Raw genomic sequence first — 17,570 nt, 5'->3', positions numbered from 1 at the left:
TTATATGCACTGGGAAACCAAAAAATTTGTGTGACTCGCTTTATTGCGGTGGTCTGGAACCAAACCCGCAATATCTCCGAGGTATGCCTGTACAGTTTTGGTGTTGCACCTCTGATGGTTGTTTTGTGGTTGGAGTTGTTCTTGGAGTAATTTATTCCATTTCTTCTTTTTATGTTGGAGGAATATTGTTGAAAATTGTTTGTAGTCTCTTTGTATAATATATAGGAAGTTGTCTGGATTTTTCTCAAGTTGTTGTAGGATGTGATGATTTCCTTCCTGAGTTGGTCTCTTTTGGAGTAGATTAGGTGAAGTAGATGATTTCTAATCATATTGTTATGCTGTTCATTTATACAACATTTTTAAGAAGGAAAATATGGAGAAAATCCATTGTCCTATGAGTTTTCAAGTCCCTTTTGGATTATTAGATTGTGCTATCATCAAATCAAGACTTCCAAAGTTACAGCCAAAAAACACATTTCAAGTGACAGAAAAATATATGAAACTAGTAAATCCTGTACAGAATATTTTGAAAAGTTCTTATCCTCTGCTGACCACATCAAATAATCAGGAAAAATATAAATATACGTAATTCTATGTTATGCATATTTCAACCAGTGTAAAAAGTATTAACTAGTTAAAAATGATGGAGAGAGGATTATAGCTGCAGTTTTGCAGTCTGATTCTATGTTCTTTTCAAAGACAACAAACTGAAAATGTGCACGCCAGAGCACTCTAACCATCTTTTTCTACCGGCTTGCCTGAGATATTTTCCTTGAGCTCTGCAGTCTTTCCTAGTTTAGATTCCAGAAATTGTGCTCTGCAATCTTTTGGTAGAAAAAAGCCTCATTCACTGTCAACAAATTGTTGACTTTCAGTTAGAATACAGCTGCAGTGCCAGAGCATATCCTTTTACTAGATTAAATGGCAGCATTAGAAACCATTAATTACAGGTTATGTAAAGAACCCACTTTAATACGTGCCTTTTTAAGAACTGATGTAAAGAGCTGCAGAGAAGCCATTTGCAGTCCCCAGTGATAAGTTTATATTGGCTCAGCCACACTCAGGAACTACTCTACATATTTTTCAACACAATCTGCTGACACCTTATTTATTAATTAAATAATCTGTATCTGTAAAGCTACAGAGTGACTTGGTAACATGTATTGTTCAACTGTTTCTTAGCTGAAAATATGCTAACAAAGTAAATGCTGGCAGAAGAACATTTTAATTAAAAACCAGCCATGGTCCTCAGTACAGAGCATGTGTTTATTTGTGGTATGGGTGAGACTGGTGTGAAAGTTTATTTGTAACCTTACTAATGACCATTAGAAAACATGAATTTGAGTTAGTTTCACTTGAGGCAGCATTTGCTATTTGTCAGGATCTTGAACACATTTAAAGTAAAAGTGAAGGCATCAACATGATGTTTTATGTTAATTATAACATGTGTTATAATTAACATAAAACATCATGTTGATGCCTTCACTTTTACTTTAAAGCCTGGCCAATCTATGTAACCCAGCATGAAGTTACCTAACTTAGTTTAAATGACAAAGGATCTATTTAAAAAAAAGATTAAGCTAGAGCATTTGGTTACTGAAACTTGGAGTTTCCAGAGGCAACATGGGGAGGTAACATATTCCCAGTGTCAGACATAAATGGGGTGAATATTGCTTACAAATTGCACTTTGACAACCCTTCTACTATGAGGAGAAAAAGGGTATTGTGTACAGAAATATATATATTTCTGTCTATTCGGTCTATTATATATATATATAATAGACAGAAAAAATATATATAGGATCATATTACTGAAAATTACTACTTTGTCCATGAAACAGACAACAGCCTCTATGATGAATTATTTATTATTGATGACTCCATTGTTTTTTAAACTATTGGAATTATTGCTTAATAAAATACACTTCAATATTATTGTGGTAAATATTAGCATATAACCTTGAAAATGAATTACATTTTCTTGTAAATGAGTTAGCTTTTTCCCTGTTTGGAAATCCTACCTGGATGTGGTTCTTGTGTTGTAAGACAACCATGGATTCCCTTTGTTTACTTAATCACTGTGATAAGAGCATTAAAAGCATAGCAAAAATTTTTATTAGTTAACTTTTGTTTTAAATCAACAAAGGGGAATCACACTACCGTTCTTAAGGGCCAGATTTTGTCTTCAGATTTATAAACTCCCTTTTATCAACATTATTGGGGTTACCTACCCAGTTGTTTTAAAAAAACAAACCCTGTCTTTTTTTCCTCTGAATTATGTCTTAAATAGTAACCATTACTGAGAGCTATGGTGTACTCACCATATAGCATTGTAATCCTGGTGGGTTAAGTGCAGTGATCTCTGGGCCAACCTAAATTGTTTTCCCACAGCTTGAAAGATGATCATGTTGACTTACCAGGAGATTTTATGTCAGGTGAAAGCTAAACATGGTGGTTTCACAGTTACTTAAGTTTTTAGATAATAAAATATAATGTATACAGTTCTTGTCTGTCCCACCTCATTCTATTACACTTAGTTTCTGTTTTATCTCTGCTACAGAATTGCTGAAGTTCTTCTGGCTATTTTTGTATCTTACCTTTGTTTACTAGATCTATCCAGGATCAGTAGAGCTAATGCAGGTGATTGAAGATTTTATACACATTGTTGGAATGGGGATGATGGACTTTCAGAATTCGTATCTAATGACTGGAAATGTAGGTAAGAAATAGGAATTTCTATTATCAAATATTTTATCTATAAAAAATAAAAAATTGCAAGTACATACTTTATAGATGCCAAGTATATGATAGTTTAGATTGGCATCCTCTTTCTCTTCTAAACTTATTTTCTAATATTTGGTCATTTGCTATCTTGATTATTCATTTGCTTAGTGTGTTTTATAAATGAATCTTCTCTTTAAATGGGTCTCCAAACTTGAGTGCAGACACAAGATGTAAATACACTGAAATCAATAAGTTCTTTCAGAGTTTCAGTATTTAATGTTTTGCCTCCTATGAATATCAGTCTGTTTTAAGATAGGTCATTACAATGAGGCAGAATATGTGATGATTTAAAAGTTAGTTGGTTTTAGAAAACATCACAGAAAAAGTAGGAAATGTTTCTACTGAAAAACCTAAAACATCATCAAAGTAATCATACTGTCATGCTGGTAGAAATGTGAGGTTTTATTTCAGTATTTTTGATTTATGCCCAATGTAAATCAGTATAATACGTGTCATTTGATAGTATCAGTTGAATAATTGCCAATAATGTATAGTTAACAAATTATTAAATATTTCTTTATTTTTCTCAGCTTTTAGAGTTGGGCAGGTAGGATAAATCCTGAAAGGAATTGATTTCTGTTGGTTGGATGTTAGTGAATGCTAATTGTTAGCTGATTTTGGGCCTAGCCCTGGGACCGTGTGACAGTCTGGAAGTAGCTCTGGTGTCATTCTCAGCCCGGGGACCACATGAGACTAATAAACTGGCCCTAGTGTGTTCACAGGCCTGAGATCATCAGCTGATTGTTGGTCCCATCCCTGGGACTGTACTAGGGTATGGAACTGGCTCTAGTGCAGTCCAAAGGCTGGGACCAACAATCACTAGCAATGGTTGTTCATGTTGGCCCTGGGACCACTTGGGTTCAGCTGGGCTACAGCTACCCAGCTTTCAACTTGCCGGTACAGAGGGAACCTGGGTTGCTGGGCTCCTCCTCTACTGACAAGAAGTAGTGGCACCCCTGGGATCTGATCTCATGCACATGTGGCATGGCAGGAGGCACAATTATTGGGATCATGAAATTTATATGGTAAAATAAGTGATTATTTATTACATACTTTTTGGCATGTTTTATTGTACCGTAATCTGCCTGGGTTCTGAAAATTTGTGTTCTGGAAATTGACTTCAGGAATGGCATGAAAGGATTCCATGTACATTTCCTCCACAAAATTAGCATGTCAAGTAGGAAACAACTATTTAACAAACTCAAGAGCCACGTGTTGCACTAGATGCTCTGAGCATGAAAGTTCTACTTATGAAGTGGAACTGGGAGGAGAGAGGGATATTACTATGGTTCATCTGAAACTGCTGTAATTGTTTTTTTCTGTCTGCTCCATTCTGCGGTAACTGGAAGCTAAAGCATACTAATTTAACACTAATTCATTCAGAGGTAAATCACTATGGTTGAGCTTCACTTACTGTAGGATAAAAGCAGACAAGCAAAACAATTTGAGATAATCAGCTGAAACATTCTTATGAGCAGTATCTCCCTCCAACTTGAAAGTAGTATAATTGTCTCACCACACCAGGTAACTGCCTAACTTTCATAGTGTTTCTTTTCTCCATTCTCTTTTCTCCCATACCTAACAGTTTTCCAACAGAGTTGGATTTAGTGGTGTGTCCTTGGACTTCTTTACTGATTTATGCTGGCTACCTAGACCTTGGATCCTGGCATGTTCCTCTCATTAAATGCTGCTTTCTGCTGTCCTTTCACAACATGCGATGAAGTGAGCTTCAGCTCATGAAAGCTTGTGCTAGAGAGAGAGTGAGCACTTCGGATAGTCTGCGGGTGCATCTACACATGCAAATGCTCCAGGAAGGGTTTACTCCAGAGTAATTTACTCAAGTAAACCTACCCCTGGCTGGAGTCTACATGTGCAGAGAAGTGGGAACAGATTTGCTGCTCCATCCCCACCAGCCCTGCACTGGCCCCCTGATGCAGCCAGGGGGAGCTCTAGGGAGCCCAGGGGCTGGCAGGGAGCGTGGGGCCAGCAGAGAGCCATCTCCTGGCAGGGACTGGGAGAATGCTCCCTGCTCCCTTAATGCTGGGAGTTGCCTGCTTCAGAGGTGGGCTCCACCATAAGAGCCCAGGAGCAGGCAATGTCCCTCTACCCCAGCACCAGGGAGCTCCTGGCCCCTGCTCCTCAATGGCAGCGCAGGGGCTGAGAGACTCTTATCTCTCATCCCTGGCTCCACAGTCAGGGAGCAGAGGCTGGTATTAGAATCTCCTAACCCCTGCTCCCCATCACAGAGCTGGGGCTGGGAAGTAAGAAATTCTTACTTCCCAGCCCCCACTCTACAACTGTGATCACAGAGCAGAGGCTGAGAGCTCACTGCTGCTGGGGCAGGAGGACATTGTCCCTGCACAGGTTCCAGTAGCAGAGCCCATCCTGGCAGCAGGCAGCTCCCAGGAGCAAGAAGCAATCTCCTGCCACCTGCTGCCTGGCTGACCGGGAGCACATTTGCAGGTATCTTGTATCTACAAGTAGCAAATTTACTCACAATTAGAGCAAGTTACTATGCAGTAAGTGTCTGTATGTGTAGATGGTGATGCTTATTGCACAGTAATTTGCTCTGATCTCGAGTAAAGCATCTCATGTAGACACGCCCTGTAAGGAGCAAATCTACCCTGCTGTTAACAAGAAATATTCAATTGTTTGTTAAAATCATTTGTTATTCCACAAGTTTGGAGTGTAACAAATGTACTAATCTTTAGAAAAGTGATGGATCAAACTTGGGATAAAACCATAGATTTATTTTAGACCAGATACATTTTCTCAAGCAACAGTGAAAGTTATATATTCATATGATAGGGTCAAACTGGGATTGCTATGTACAGGAAAATTGTACCTCTTATGTCAAATAGTTTTATTTTAAAGTAGAAGCAAAGGAATGGTTAAAGGAGAAGCAACTGACAAATTTATTTGAACCCTGTGTAATGCTTTAATCCCTCACAAGAGGCTGTTAAGGAAACCAAGTAGTCCTTATGTGAAAGGTATTGTCACAGTGGTTGGCTAATATACAGAAAATAAACGGTTTCAATTTTCAGCATGAGAAGAGGTTACTAGTGTCATGCCCTTTAGTGTCTTGTTTTGTTTTAAATAAAAACTGATGTTAAAGGCGGTGATCATAAAGTGGCAAAAAATGCAGATAGTTCAAAGTGTTTAGAGTAGACCTTGAGAAGAGGTAAAATGAAAGGACATGCAGTGGCAGAAACAATACCTGTAAGAAGGGCTAGTTAAACTATGCAGACATACTTCTGTATTGCAAAATAACTCAGTGAAAGCCCAGATGAATGTTCAGTAGTGGCCAAAGGCACACAGAATGTTAGGTTGTATAAAAGAACTCCATAGGAGAAATGTGGAATATATGACGTGCATATGACCTAGAAACCTGCATTTAGTTCTGGTTATTTTGGGCAAGATACAAATCAGTCCTGCCCAACTGACAACATGTTACCAAATGTAGCCTGTGAGGGGTTAACATGCAGTTCCCAGGCTCCCACTGCCCCCCTCCCCCATGCTTCTCCCACTGGGTCCTGCTGCTGCAGAGGCCAAGGTCTTCACACTCCCCTTCCCTCGACCAGCTTCTGTTTCCCAACCCCATTACCAGAAGTGGGGTGGTGGTAGGGTGCTTTGCATGTGACAGGGGAAGAGGTGGGCTGTCCTAGTTGCCTTCACTGTTGGCAGGATCAGGAAGGAGGCTATATAGTGGTGCCACTGCTCACAGGTGGAAGACCCAAGCTGCTCATGCTCTATGCACGGCTTGGAGACTTAGGCTGATCACTTTCTGTGCACATGGCTGGAAGGTCCAGGTTACTTGCGCTGCATGCATGGCCAGATAAAGCTGTGCAATCTGTGTGCACGGATGAGGGAGTAGAGTCCTACAGCCCATAAGGTGTGCAGTCCCCCACTCTCTAGCCATGATCCAAATTATTTTTATAAGTGTCTAAATGTTGGTTCAGTATAACAAGAAGTGATTCAGATCAACTGGGCTCTGTGTAGGTGCTTCAGGTTTGGACTGAGTTCAAACACTTGGACAGGAAGTGGGACACATGAGTTCAGGGCCCTTCTCAGCCTGAAGTGATTCAAATCTGCACGTATCATGAAGGCACCAAGTTTTTAGGTACTGGTATACTTAAGTGGAAGTATCTACAAAAGCTGTTTGAATCTGGACTTGGAATTAAAATGCTGAAAAAACAAGTTGTTGTTTAATGGAGAATGGGAGTATCTGCATTCATATCAAACGAATGAATTAGAAGGTATATAAAAGCATGCTCCCGCACATAACTCAACTCCTAACTGATAAACTCTTGCCCCTTCATCTGAGGTATCTGGCCAAAATCAGAAATGGGGAAGACATAGAAATGAGCACTGTTCCGATCCAGGGACGGGAACTCCTATATTTGTAACCAGTTGGTGGGCATTTTATCGTGAACTGGGTCAAATAAGCATTCAGGTATTTCAGATATTTTTAAGGAGGCAAAGCTTGACCTATGAGTTAAGTACAGATAGTCAAAAAGCCCAAGGCTGAATTGATTCAATCTTCACAAGTTTCTCTAAGCTGTGTAGATTGAACCAATACTAAAGTGAATAATAAAAATAAGAAACAAGGGTCTCAAGATGCAGCAAGGGAGGTTTAAGTTGGATAATAGGAAAAACTTTCTCACAAGGAGGGCGCTGACGCACTGGAACAGGTTACCCAGAGAGGTGGTGAAATCTCCATTCTTGCAGGTGTTTAGGGCCTGACTTGACAAAGCCCTAGCTGGAATGAATGAAGTTAACTTGAATCAGGAGGGGAATTGGGACAGAAGTTTTGTAGACCGGTTTAACTTAAATCAGGTAATTTTGGTACTACTTTTATCTAGGTCTATCTTAAACTGGTTTCAGCCATTTTGAAACCAGTTTATGCGCACTGAACTTCTGTTCTGTTACAGGTTTAAACTGCTTTCTGATCACTTAAACTAGTTTATGTGTAATGTCTGTCCTTAGCCATGAACACTGTACATTGGTAGGGTGCCATAGGACAGAAAAGACTTGAAATAGTTGTCGTTCTCTTGCATGCTTGCTTGCTTTCTTCATCCTTGTCACATATGTAAGCTTCAGATATTCTTACCTTCATGCTTCTCATGCTCTTTAAATCCTCTCTTCATCTCATTCCTATTAAAAAGCTTTTAACTTGGGGAGAATTTTTTATAGTATTTCTTTTTCTTGAAACTTTATCTTTCTTGTTCAGTAAGCTGAGGAGCCATTCTTCTATCTAATTTTTTTCCACTCTAATTTGGACATTTTGTAACAGCAATTCTATATCTTAATTTACCGTTTCTATCTTATCTTGCAGTTGGCTTTTTTCTGACTGCCTAGGCTTGATGTTTGCCTTGAGATCACCTTTCATTAACTACTGATTCCCCTCCTGTGCTGCTAACACTGCTTTGATCTCCTTTTGCAAAGCCTGCTTCCATGCTAGTGTTTTTTTCTGACTGATTTCCATTACCCTCTGACCAGCTCTTGTTGCCACCTTCTTGTCTTTAATTTCTGCCAACATTGTAACTCTGTATTCTGTCTCTGCTAAAGACAGAACAGTACAAGTAATTTTTCACCCTTGAAATATAATGCATATTCTTGACTTAAGCATTGATACATTCAGAAGTAAATGCAAGGCTCATACTTTGCCTTAGAATTTTTACAATAGGAAATTTTGTAATTAGAAAGAAATGAAATAACTCTGACAACAAAAAAACCAATAATCAGTACAAAGGTATTATTTCAGTCTGCAGAAAAATAAACAGAGGAGGTTATTGTTAAGCATTCTTAAAATGAGATTTAGGCATTTGTAATATGTTATGGTTTTGACCAGAAATGCTGCAAGACTCTGCAAAGACAGACACCAAATGCTTGGGTGAGATAGATGGATGGAATACAAGTTTCTTTAGAGATAAATATTTGATCAAAGAAAAAGGGTTGCATACAAAATCAAGATGTTCTTTCTTCATATACACTAATTTACAATATCCACTTAGCTCCTGTCAAATGCGGTAGCAGCATTAATTGCTGCTCTTCTGATGCCAAATTTCCAGACCCATAGGGAGCCTTATGGGCTGAATAAAGTGGCCCTGTGTGCTTGATAGTTCCTGCACTTGGGGGCCCAATTGGTGCACACACAGAGGCCAGATCTAGGTGCATGGGACTGAGCCAGGCTGGCTGGGTGCATGACTGGACTGGAGTGCATGGGGCCTGGTCCTGAATGCAGCTGGCCTGCAAGACTAGTGGTCTGCAAGACAGCTTGGGGGCCAGATCCCTGTGCACAATGCCCAATGTGAGATCTAGCCTGTGGACCAGCCCTGTGCCACTCATCTGATCTATGGGGACAAAAGGTTTGGTGCCACTGGTTCAGGACAAAGCTGCACCCCTATCTACTATGTCCAATACCTCCTGATGGAGCTTTTCTCCAAGAACTGGTAAAATCCCATTTAACTGGATTAAGGCACAAGCTGCCACAATATATTGTGGCAGTGAGATCCACAAGTTAATTATACACTGTGGCCAGGTGCAGGCATTATGTTTTTTGTGGTTTAGATGGTCAGAAACCGCCTATACCTATAACAGAAGAGAAGTTGGGGGCACACAGACTGTTTTAAAAATGGCAGATCCCAGTCTAAGATGGACCTGGATTGATATAGTATTAGACTTCCTCGATCTAACGGACTTACTCTATCTAAGTTATATCAGTTTATTAAACATCAATGCCAGGTCTGCTCATGAATGAAAGTAGGAAACTGTCCACCGGTATCTCAGGGGATTTTTTGAGTCCCCACTGGTGCCCCCTTACAGGGAGCCATGGCTCACTTGCTTCAGCTGAGCACTTAGTCAGCCCCACCTGTTAGCTGCAGGAAGGACACAGGAGGAGGGGGCAGTGGGGCTCGGAAGCTGCTGGAGGAAGGTGATGCCAGTGACACACTCTGCAATCCTGGCTGAGTCACTGGGACACAGAATGTCCCTCCCTGGTCCCAAGACACAGGTCTGTATGCTGGAGTGGCTCTGGTAAGGGCTTGGAGAATTATCCCCTACCCGTTCACACCCACCCCACTGAGCTAGTGCCAAGTTTCTGGCTGAAGCTGCTTCCACCCATGCAACTCAGGTTTCTGGTGGGGGGAGGGACAGGCATGCCCTTGCAGCTACAGTGCCTGGCTGGGGATGGTTCTAGCGCTGAGATTTGTGGGGCAGCAGGTGTCTGTGCTGGGATGAGCTGGCAGCCACCCCTCCCCAAACCTTGGAAAATGGACTTCCTTGAGCTGAGCCAGTCCAGCTGTCAGCTGTCACTAGAATCACTACCTGCCAAATGCCTCACTCCAGGAACTGGACTGCACAGGAGGTGGCATTTTCAGCCAAGAACTTGGCACTGTCTCGGTGGCAGAAATCCTTCAAGAGCTTCCTGGAGCCACTCCAGTGCATACTTCCAGAACTCAGGACGAGGGAGGGACATTCTGTGCCCTGTCTACCTGGTCAGGAATGCAGGCTGCGCTGCTGGCACCACCATAGCTCAGCAGCTCATAAGCCCAACTCCCTCCCTGCCTCCGTCTTGCACGTAGCAGACCCCCCATGTCCCCCACCCCAGATAAAGTCCAGGGACCTCCATGATGCTGAGCAGGGGTAAACATGCCTCTCTCCTCTGACTGTCTGCAGCTATGAGCTGCCTGACAGATAACAGGGCAGTGGGGGGAGGCGTGTGCTTGACAGCCAGTGAGGGATGGCCTCAGCTGCACTTGGCTGCCCTCAGCAATGCCCAGCACCCTGGAAGGGTTGCAGGAACACCCCAGTCTTCTGGCCTCAGCCACTGCCTGACTTGCCCCACTGAAGGGCAAACATGAGTTCCATTTGCTCCAATCTGTGCAGGTTTAGAAAATGTCTGTAGTTAGCCTGTGTTAAAAAAAACTTCCTTTTGTTAACGTTTTAAACCCAACACCTAGTAACTTTATTTTATGTCTTCTGGTTCTAGAATTTTGAGAGATCATGAAAAATAAATCACTATTTACTTTCTCTGTGCCATTTAATATTTTGTAGATCTCTCTCATGTCTTCCCCCGGGCATCTCTTTTCTAAGCAGAAAAACCTTAACCTACGTAGGGCCTTATTACACCTTACACTGCACAAATGTTGATCGATGTTAGCGCTAGCTCAAGTTTGGAGCAGTCACACTTTAGGCCAGCAGGGGCCTGGAGGACTGAAAAGTAAGAATCTCCCCCTCCCATTCTTGGCTTCCCTCCTGCCCCCTGGAGCTCTGTCTTTGCCCCTTGGGCTTCCCCTCTGCCTCCTGCCTCCCCCAGGCCCTGGAGCATTACTTGTTTGTGGCTACCTGCACTGGTAACCCCAAGGGAGCAAGCAGAAAGGGTTAACTTTTCTGCCTGGCTGGCTGCTGTGGAGGAGGAGGAGGAGGAGGAGCAGCGGCAGCTGGGCAGGCATGTTTACCCTTCGTTCCCTGCTCCCCTGGGACAGACAGTGCAGGCCGTCACAAATAAGTGGCAGGGGATGGAGTGGGCCCAATCTGGGCCACCAGGGGAGGTGGGATGGGTATGGTTTTTACTAGTGTAACACGAGTTGGGTAGCATGGATCAGAGACAATCCTTCCCTGAGCTGCTGTAACTTTAAGCTGTACAGCAAGTACTTTAAACTAGTTTCAAGTGTTAATGTACAGACAATCCTGGTGTTAAGAGCTCCAGGAGCCACCCAGAATTATTGAGTAACAAGTCCTTAAGTCTGTCCTCATGTAGAAGCCCTCTCCTCATGTAGAATAGCCCTGATCATCCTTGTCTCCTTTCTCTGTACCTTTTCTAGTTCTTCTATATCACAATGCTGCACATAGTATTCAAGGTGTGAATGCACCAAAGGTTTATAAAGGGGCATAATGATATTTTTTTGTTTTGTTTTCAGTTCCCGTCTTAATAATTCACAATGTTTTGTTTTTCTTTTTGACTGCTACTGAACACTGAGCTGATGTTTTCAGGAAAGTGTCCACAATAACTACAAGATCTCTTTTCTGGGCGGTGACAGTTACTGTAGAACCTATTATTGTGTATGTATATTTTGGGTTATTTTTCCCCATGTGCATCAGTTTTCACTTATCAGTATTGAATTTTGTCTGTAATTCTGTTGCTGACTCACACAGGTCTGCAAGATCTTTCTGTAGTTCTTCACTGTCTGCCTTTGTCTTTATGATTCTGAATCCTAATCCTATCCTCCGAATTGTCTGCAACTCCACCTAGCTTGGTGTCATCATGCAACCAATCCCATCCTCAAAATCCAAAATGAAGATATTAAACAGTACTAACCTAGGACAGACTCTTGGGGAACCCCACTCAACACTGTCTCTCAATTAGACAGCATTAGCATTTCTACCATGGGAATCACCATCCTCTAGGTAGAATTGGCAAGTATATAGCATTCACGGAATTTCTTCCAAGGGAAACATGCCCCTTCTGAGGGTAGATCTTCCAGGTCCCAATCTGGAAGATCCCTCTTGCTAGAGTGAACATCTATACACTGCCTTCCAGGTCTGGTCTGGGAGGGAAGCAGCAACAGTTGCCTCTTCTCCAGAATGGGGGGAGTCCTTGGTTTGCAGGAGAAGAAGCAGGTACTTTGCTGGCTCCCTCTGGCTTCTCCTTACCACCTTCACTAGCTAGCAGGGCAGCAGGAGTGGGGATTGTAAAGTCCTGGGAGCTGGTAACAAGGACCAGGGAAACTATTCTTGGTCAAGATCCTGGTCCCTGGGCTATATATGCTGCCCTCACTGTTCTGGTGGACAGTAAGGGTGGGGATTGTACAGCCCACAGACTGGGAATCCAGCCCAAGCCCAGACATAACTGGCTTCCCCCTGTTGCCCTGCTCCCCTGCTGGAGATGGTATGGATATCCCATGGGGTACCAGGAGCCTAGCATAGGAACAGCTGCTCCTTGCTCCCTACTTGCTTTCAGAGACTCTGAAAGCTTTGCCTTGCTGCTCCCCATAAAAAGCAGGGGAGAGACCGAACGCATGTACTGTGCCTGCTCCTGGAATGATTTCTAGTGGTGAAATTTTTCCCCTGTACTCATTATACTCAAAGACCTGTACATGGCCTTTGAGTACAACACTCCAATCCTTTATGTATCTACATTATAGTGCTTCCATCTAGACTATATTTACTTAGCTTATTAATGAGAATGTCATGGGAGATAAGAGTATTTGTTCATGGTGACTGAAGTATAGAAGGCATTAAACACTTCTGCCTTCTCTGCATCATCAAATATTAGATTGCCCTCTCTGTTTAGTAAGGAATCAACATTTTCCTTAGTCTTCCTCTTACTTCTAACATAATTCTTTTACTTCTGACATAACTATAGAATGTTTCTTGTTAACTTTTCTATCCCTTGCTAGCTGCATCTCATTGCCTGCCTCAGCCTTTCTGATTTTTACCTGCACACCCATGCAACAGTCTTACACTCATCTCTAATAATATGAGTGGGATTCCATTTTCATAAGATTCTTTTTTTGAATTTCAGAATTCAATTCCTCGAAGAATTATCTGTTTAACCAGGTCAGTTTCTTGCTGAACTTCTTCCTATTTTTTCTTCACATCATGATAGCCTTCTTCTGAACTTTCTTGGCCTCCTTCAGCTTGTCTCAGATTTGCCTTTCATAGGATCATACCCACCAATACCCTGAGTACAATTTATAGAAGTCTGCTGTTCTCCTCCTTTTCTTTCCTTACAATTTCAAATTGAATCATTTCAAGGTCATTTATCAACTGAGTTGCCTTCCAACTTCACATTCATAACCAATTCATCACTTTTTGTGACCAGCTTTCCACCTTTGTTGGCTTTTCTTCTATCTAGATCAAAGAGTTATCCCCAACACAACTTAGTCAAAAAACTTACTGGACTGTCTACACTTCTGTGTTACCTTCCTAGCAGATAATTAAAGTCCCCCATTGATCACCTCGTTCTGCAAGTTGGAAATTTTTGTTAGTTGTTTGAAAAAAACCTTGTCCACCTCCTCTCCATGGTTTGAAAGTCTATAAACTGCCAGGGTCAGATGGTTTCAGTTTCTGACACCAATTTAATATTTTGAAACCTTCTTTTCTCTGTACTATTTTGCATTGATACCTACCTTGACAATTTTTAATGTGTGCCCAAAAGGCTAGATTAGGCTTGAGACTTGTTCTGAATTTGTTCCTATAGTTATTTCGTAGACCATAAACACTTCGATTCATAGTGTTTATTCCCTTGATTTCAAATGGGTTTTGGACTGAACCCATTATGAAGTCAACTTCTAAGTCCTTTTCTAAGACAAAGTATCTACACTTTCTTTTACCTTTCTTATCATTAAAGAGTAAAATATAACTACTTATTAAGCAATGGTTAGCATTTCTTCATTTATATTTAACCACTTCGTTCTGTTAGATTGGTCCATAGACTGGGGGATAAATAACTTCAGCAAGTAAACAAATTTAGGAGGACTTGATGAGCCTAAGTCCATATTTTGATCCAAAAGTTTTTGCTATCTTGTCTGAATTCAAAGCTCTCTATGCAGTTACAAGCCAAAATATAACTGCTGCTTTTGACACTGGCATACTGTGATCCTACTATATATGGAGTATGGATCAAAAGGCATTCACCCAGCTATTGAGCAAGTGCAGTAGACTGTACTCACATATGTAGCTGAGCATAAATTCCAAAATTGTACCCAGACAAAAATCCTTGGAGAAGCAGACCATCCTATGTTTTAGCTTAATAGTTAGGGCACTCACCTAGGAAGCAGGAGATGCAGGTTCTAGGTCCTTCCTCTTTTACCCAGAGAGTGCTCTTATTCATGGGCCACAGTTTAGGTATTAACCAGTCTCCTTTCTAGCCCTTGTCTTTAAGCTGGGCACTACAACTTGGATATAATATTAATTGAGCAAAATGACTAAGGAGTAGTGGGGAAAGTTTTTTTTTTGCCCGTTAGAAGTGTGTAGGCCAGAACATACGACTTTTTTCCTTCCACAGACATAGCTTTTTTGCTGAACATGATCTCTATCTGGCCATATCTGGCTGCCCAGGATCCCAGCTCCAAAAGCAGGGCTGGAGGTGGGAATTGGATCATGCCTCACCTGTGGCCTGCTGGTTCAAACACTGGCATCTTCATATCAAGGGACTGCCAATAATGACAAGAACACTGTGGTGAGAAGTCAAAGAAATGTAAATTTAACCCTACCCCACTGCCCCAGAGTGAGGGTGGCTTAAACCTGGGTCTTCCACTTCCTGAACAAATGCCATACAGTACTAGGCTATTGAGCTAAAATATGGGAGTGCTTCCCTGTGATGAGTTTTTACCCAGTCACAATTTTAGGATTTATACTTAGGTAGGTACCTATGTAAGAAGCCTCATATACTTGCTCAGGCAGAGCACAGCCTACAGAACATGCTCAGTTACCTTGTAGATGCTTGTGCACCCAGTGTGCATGTGGATTATGATTGCTAATTGTGCATAAGTGTAAAAAATGGCAATTAAGCAGCAGCAAAACTGCTATTTGGATATGTAAAAAAAAATGGATTCTGCCTTTGGAGTTCCACTCCTGGGTGGTCAGAGCGATTTAGTGCCTGCCTTTTCCCTAAGACCAGTCATGGTCCAGAAACTGGGTGTTCCTCTGCCTAAATCCCCTTAAACGCCAAATCCAATAGGTGCCTAAAACTTGGGTGTTGTGGCAACAAACTTTCAGGGACTTAGATCCTTTATTGGATCTAGTTCCTTGCCCTTAATTATTTTCCTTTCTGATGTCAAATAAGCATATTAAAAGTAAGATATTTTACCTGAGATTTTTTTAGTTGGTAACAGTGTAATAGTGTATAGGCAATTTTCCCCCTCACCTTTCTAAAACTGTCTGATCTGTGATCCTGAAGAAATAAAACTGTTAGAACTGTGGATAAAATTACTCATCACCTAAACTTACTGTGGCTTTAGAGAAGAAATGACTAAAACTAAAGGAACAGTTATCAGAATCTCATGAAAATCATCAGCACAACTACAGAGATATAGCTAATTTAATTTTGCTGCTGTATCCTAAATAAGAGACAGAGTTCAGCAGTTAGTTTTTCTTTGGCTATTTATTATTTTGGCAAAGAGCTGAATCTAAATAAGCCAATCCTTGAATATTTTAAAATGGCTACCCCGTTAAGCCGGTATGATCTAATGGGTGTTTTCTTTCTCTAACTTCAGTAAATCATTTTGAAGTAGAATAAAGGATTCAAAACAAATTAAAGAAATTGTTCCCTATAAAAATAAAGGCAACCAGTCTTCAGTCTAATCAAAAAGAATAACTGAACCTGAGTTAGAAGACAATATCCACAGTACATTAGTGTAAATAAACTTTTATAGCACTTAAGTTCATGCGTTTTAGGTTTTTATATTGTTCCTTAAATTTCTGCTTCAGTCAAATGTTTTCTTTGCTGTTATTTATACGCTCTTTTGGTCCTGAGTAATTAAAAAAAAGTCTTAAAAAAGAAGCACCTTGTTTATGATAGATCAGGTGTTAACATGTGCACTTCATTGCTGCCCTGAGAAATGGAAGGTCTGGGTTTACTTATTCATTTGTCCCAAATTGCATCATCTTGAGGATTTTTCATCAGCAAGTCTGAAGAGCATTAGACTTAGGAACTGAAGCATTATATAGGTTGCCTCAAGTTAATGGGGTAAATAGACACCCAAGAAACTATTATTATTGTTTACTGCAGTGACACCAAAAGGCTCCAGCCCTGTTCTCTGAGGTACGCTACAAAAATATAAGAAAATGACAGTCGTGTCTCCCAAAAACTTATGTACAACTTAAGAAAAATGTAGGCCAGGGGTTCTCAACCTTTTAAGACTCAAGGCACCCCTCAGAAAATGCTAGCTTTTACTTTTCACCTATTTCTTACTGCAGAAAAATAATAGAGTAGTTCTTCTGTAGCAGAGAACATAGAAAAACTGCAACAGGACTGAACGGATTGCTATTTGAAAACTCTGGATTTATCTTGTGAATCACATTTGCACAGCTAATGATACTTCATTACATTGCACCACTCTTGAAAGTATTTCAGTGTACCACAAGGTGCTACAGCACCCTGGTTGAAAGTCACTGGGCATGTATACACGAGATGGTATATCACCATAACAATTAGCTAAGGAAACATAAGGGAGGAGGCTCTTCTCAGCCAGACTGGCTGACCTGCTCCACTGGGCTTTAAACTAAGCCCGTTGGGGGATGGGGGGACTACTGCCACGGGTGGCCTGCTGAGCAGCCCTTGCAAAGCCAGCAGGCCAAGGCACTTAAGGGAGCCCGCTCCTGCCCCAGCCCTGGTACAATCTGTGGGCAAGGCGCAAGACCCCAAGGGGACACTTGCCTGCCTGTACACAAATGCCAGGAGCTTGAGAAACAAGCTGGAGGAGCTTGTCCTCCTGCTCAATGCAATAATTATGACATCAATGGGATAACAGAGACCTGGTGGGACTCCACCCATGACTGGACCTTGGGTATAGATGGCTATACCCTGTACAGGAGAGATTGTGTAGATAAAAGGGGCGGGGGTGTAGTTCTCTATGTTAAGGAAAGCTACACGTCCCTGCAAGCTGATCTTGGCGACCAGGCTGGATGACTGGAGACCCTCTGGGTTAAAATCCATGGGGAACACGGCACCAGGGACAAAACAGTGGGAGTCTACTACAAGCCTCCCACCCAAAGCCCTCACCAGGAATTCGCCCGGGTGACTGGCTGAGACCGCATGCTCCAGGACCATGGTTGTCATG

At 41.7% G+C, this 17,570-nt stretch overlaps 1 protein-coding gene across 4 annotated transcripts in view; it reads left to right on the top strand.

The window, feature by feature from the left end:
* ADGRB3 (adhesion G protein-coupled receptor B3) overlaps positions 1 to 17,570 on the top strand; it is a 941,101-nt gene that overhangs the window by 483,403 nt on the left and 440,128 nt on the right. For all 4 annotated transcript variants that reach the window (XM_019520508.1, XM_019520507.1, XM_019520505.1 and 1 more), the window contains one exon: positions 2,611 to 2,719. In XM_019520508.1, the coding sequence (XP_019376053.1) occupies positions 2,611 to 2,719 (109 nt within the window). The remainder of the gene's footprint in view (positions 1 to 2,610; positions 2,720 to 17,570) is intronic.

The sequence above is a fragment of the Gavialis gangeticus genome, unplaced genomic scaffold (assembly GCF_001723915.1).
Source record: "Gavialis gangeticus isolate Ggan-Ray unplaced genomic scaffold, GavGan_comp1, whole genome shotgun sequence".
NCBI classification, from domain to species: domain Eukaryota; kingdom Metazoa; phylum Chordata; order Crocodylia; family Gavialidae; genus Gavialis; species Gavialis gangeticus.
This window is presented reverse-complemented; position numbering and strand designations above follow the sequence as displayed.